General features: G+C 45.0%; 1 protein-coding gene across 1 annotated transcript in view; it reads left to right on the top strand.

Annotated features, from left to right (window-relative positions):
• LOC105619186 (protein groucho-1-like) overlaps positions 1 to 4,129 on the top strand; it is a 66,684-nt gene that overhangs the window by 31,137 nt on the left and 31,418 nt on the right. The window contains exons 5-6 of the mRNA XM_012200713.1: positions 1,500 to 1,599; positions 3,085 to 3,110. Coding sequence (XP_012056103.1) covers positions 1,500 to 1,599; positions 3,085 to 3,110 — 126 coding nt within the window. The remainder of the gene's footprint in view (positions 1 to 1,499; positions 1,600 to 3,084; positions 3,111 to 4,129) is intronic.

Raw genomic sequence — 4,129 nt, 5'->3', positions numbered from 1 at the left:
AACCGTTAAACCCGTAACGAAAGACGTCCTCGAACGTACTCCGTACTACTTTGTACCTCCGTACGAATACCTCTCGGTTTAGGTTACTCCTCCCCTCCCTCTCTCTCTCTCTCTCTCTCTCGTATTTTCTTCACCTCTCCTACATCTATCTTTCTCGTTGGCACGTCACGCGACTGCTGATCTTGGTTCGCGCTCTTGGGGGCCTCACGTACCGCTGACGAAGACGCGTTGGTACTCCTTCAAACTTCTCTCTTCCATCTTTCGTTTCTCTCCTCTCTTGTCCTTATTCTCGCGAGTTTCCTAGCTTTCCTTCGATCTTTCGCTCGATGTGTCTCGTTCTAGCCACAACCATCTCTCGAGAGAGCACTCAGAAATTTCCTCTCGACACGAGTGTACTTCCACAACCCTTCCCCTCCCCCTTTCCACGTCTGACGCCCTTACTCGCTGTCTCTATTCCCTGATGGCCTCCACTCTGACCCTGTCTATCCTTTCCCTCGACTTGCACTCAACTATGTTACTCAGGCCGGATATATAGCCTCCGGCTGGTTTGCTTTGCGCGTTGTTTTGCGTTTTCCGATCAATGGGCTCATAATGGGATATCCGTCGATCTTGGAGCAATCACTTCCACGGAAATGCCTTCGGCTATCTTAGAAATTTTATTAATACCGTGAATTGCTAAATTGTCCCTATTTGACGTGAATAAGATAAATGTCCCAGTGACCAGACATGTTTGAATGCTTACACAAAATGTATCATTATTAATTTCAAATGCTTTTTTTATTACAATATTATAATTTAATTCTATTTAAAGATTACAGTTAAATTATAATAATATATATTCAAAAAAGCATTTGAGATTAATAATAATAATATAAATAAATATAAATAATAAATTAATATAAAATTAATAATAATATAAACAAGTATAAATAAATAAATATAAAGTTTTGTGTAAATATCTGGACATAGGTATATGTCCGGTCACTGGGACATTTATCTTATCCGATGACACATTACATATAATATTATTTCGTATGTATTTTTTCTAACTATGCCCCATATAACACGAATTCTTTGTCCTCTTTCTTTCGCCGAAGCGTGATCACACGTTCGCTTTGCTCGCAGCAAAGGAGGCGTGAAAAAGCGCAGTCAAAAAGAACAGATCTACTGCAGTCTACATTGTCAACGATCGCAGACACTCTTTTGAAAAGAGATTCCGCTGCGAACCGAGAAACGTATAACGGCCCAGTATTTCTGTCGTGACAACTGAAACTTCTTCCCTTCTTTCCGGAACATTGCCCGGGGCGAATTGTTTCTACCAGCGCACGGCAGTCTCGTTCTCGTTTTGTTCTTCCCTTCGGCGGTTTTTCGCGTTTCCTCCTAAAACGACTGTATCCTCGGACATATCCGCCGTAATATCTGCTACCAGCTGTCTGTGTGACGCCACGATTTCCTTTTTATTCACTCCGCAACGAGCTGCAGTCTTTATGCTCGATTAGAAACCAATGTCGACTGTGTTGGCGTTGATAATAGCGGCATTGATCTTCGCTCGATTTACTCTTAAATTTATATCTCCGCATCGCTCCTCGAGTAGAAGTGGTATGATTTTAATACGAAGCGGATTTTCGTTGAATAATTCGAATACTCGATAAGGTGCCACTCTTTATCTGATAATTTGCCGAGTAACGAGCGAGCTTGTCCTCGGTACTTTTAGTGAACTTATCCTAAGATGAGAGAGGAGATGCGAGCACGCGGGTCCTTAAAACGTCTCTCGGAAACACTCGACGACCTCTTCGCGCTTTAGTAGAAAATTATGCGCGCTCTTCCGCGTCCGTTTACGAGCGCGGGAGTAGTCGAGTGAGGGAGGAGAAAAGAGTTTTCTCTGGCCGGATAGAAGGAAGGATAAAAGGGGGATGACGGGCATTAGCGAGCTCTATACTGGCGCGTGGAGAAAGAAGATACCTCTTGCTCCTTCCATCTTCTGAAACTGCTCCGCTTTGCACGCGTCTGCTCGATAACGATGTGAACGTGTATCCAGGATTTTAACCCCTGAAACGACCTGACTCTCGGCTTTCTCTTCACATTTTACGTCGACTACCAGTAGACTAGGTGGTAGCTCGGAAAAATACGAGAAAGGTCTTTCGACCCAATAAGGTTTTCCCCGACCATCATTCCCGTTATTATTTGACGGACTATAGAGACTATAATAATAAAATCACTCCTTCGCCTCAATGTAGATGGTCGATGATACTCGAGAACATTCAAATGAAAGCTCCAAATGGGAAGTTAGAAATTAAGGCTTCAATGAGCGACGAAAACGCGTTTTATCGTTGCAACTTTATTATTGGGGAAAATGTCTCGCTATCGTTTGTATATCGAAGCTCTGTCTCTCGCGGCGTCAATAAAAATATTTTATTTCCGTGGTGGTTAATGTTGCGAGAGAGAAAAGAGGCAATTTATGGTGGTCCCGGTGCACCAAGAACATAAACGGTTCGTGTAATTCTTACTTCGTAGTAGGACGGGTAACGGTAGGAAAAAGATATCGTTAAGATATTTCCTACGAGACCAAAGTGTACCAACTGGCGCGGGGTACGGAGAAGAGGAGGAGAAGGAGGAGGAGGAGGAGGAGGAGGAGGAGGAGGCTGGGGAAATCGAGTGAGGGCAAACTATGAACTCGGCTTCTCGGGGACAAAGCTTTTCCGTCTGGATTTTCTCCTCTCCCTGTTCCAGCCGCGGCTTTTCTTTTTCTCGATCTCTCTCACTCCCTGCTCACTTGTCGTCTCGGAAATCCTTGAGAAGTCTAGCTAGTCTCGCGTGTCTCTTCCTTCTTTCTCCTTTATCTGCTTCTTCCCGCGGAAAAGATTCCGTCGACATACCGCCGACTTCTATTCCCTTCGACGCTGTAATAATAATAAAAAAAACATTCATAGCATTCGTTCTGTCGGTGGGTAGATCTGTCGAGAGTGATTTCTGAAACAGATTTATCTCGACGAGAACACAGTCGCTGTCATCTTACAATAACATCTTAATAATATCACGATTTTCACATGTAATTCACACGAAATTTTTTATTCTTTGTTACAGGTCTCAATCCGGCTGAGGAGAGGCATGTGAGTATCACATCGAATATCTAGTATATCTCTTCTTCATTATTCGTTGTGAATGAAGAAGATTGGCACATCGCTGGTACTGTCGGGCGTGTAAAATTTCACCTCATAAAAGGGATTAGATCGCCGCTTACGTGCGATGTATTATTGGACGAGCGGAGGTGGAGGACTACGAGAGCGAAAGAGGAAATTAGTGCGATACCGCGTGGGAGAAAAAGAAAAAGAGGAAGAGAGAAACAGAGTGACGCGGAGCGGATGGGAGGTGGAGATGGTGACGAAGGAGGAGGAAGCGTGGAATGGACGTAAAAGCCTGAACACCGGAACACAGGGCCGTAAAAAGCTCGTCGTCAAAAGCACTCCCTTCCGCTTTCATCGACCACTCGGTATTCGTTCTCTTTCCACTCTCTTTCTCTCTCCCTCACTCACTCTCGGCCTCTCTATTTCTCCGCGTTTCTCTTCTTCTTCGATAACATAAAGCGTCCGCTGGTTGCGGCGCGCGCGTTTATTAAAAGCGCTCCGAAGAGGAAAAAAGCCTGGAGAGCGCTCGAGGGCACCGCCGTTCGCGCTCTCCGCCTCTCAGGTCTCTCGAGTGTCCTGCGAGATCGGTCCTACCGATCGATCGATCGTTCGGTAAAAGGCTCGCACGAGAAAGGAGAATCGATCAGCCGCGGTTGAAACTCCCACCCGCCTCTTCCATTTTTCTTTTTTTTTTCCATTCCAGGATGAATATCGATGTGCGCAGTTAGCTCGGGCGTCGATTAAACGGTCCCGCGCGTCGTAACAGCGTTCCCGCATTAACCGATGCGATGCGGCGAAACGAATAGGCGATTAAGGTTTCACACTCGTTGAAAAATTCTCGAACTACTTGGCGAATCGAGAAAAATACAGTTTGATATTTGATTTCGCCAATATTTTCGCGCCCGGGCGAGCGATGATTTTTTGGTATTAATCCTCTTTCGGTCGCGGTGAAATTTACTACGAGAGAGAGAGAGAGAGAGAGAGAGAGAGAGAGGAGAGAGAAG

The sequence above is a fragment of the Atta cephalotes genome (assembly GCF_000143395.1).
Source record: "Atta cephalotes unplaced genomic scaffold scaffold00019, whole genome shotgun sequence".
Taxonomy (NCBI): Eukaryota; Metazoa; Arthropoda; class Insecta; order Hymenoptera; family Formicidae; genus Atta; species Atta cephalotes.
Note: the sequence above shows the minus strand (reverse complement) of the source record. Positions and strands in the feature narration are given on the sequence as shown.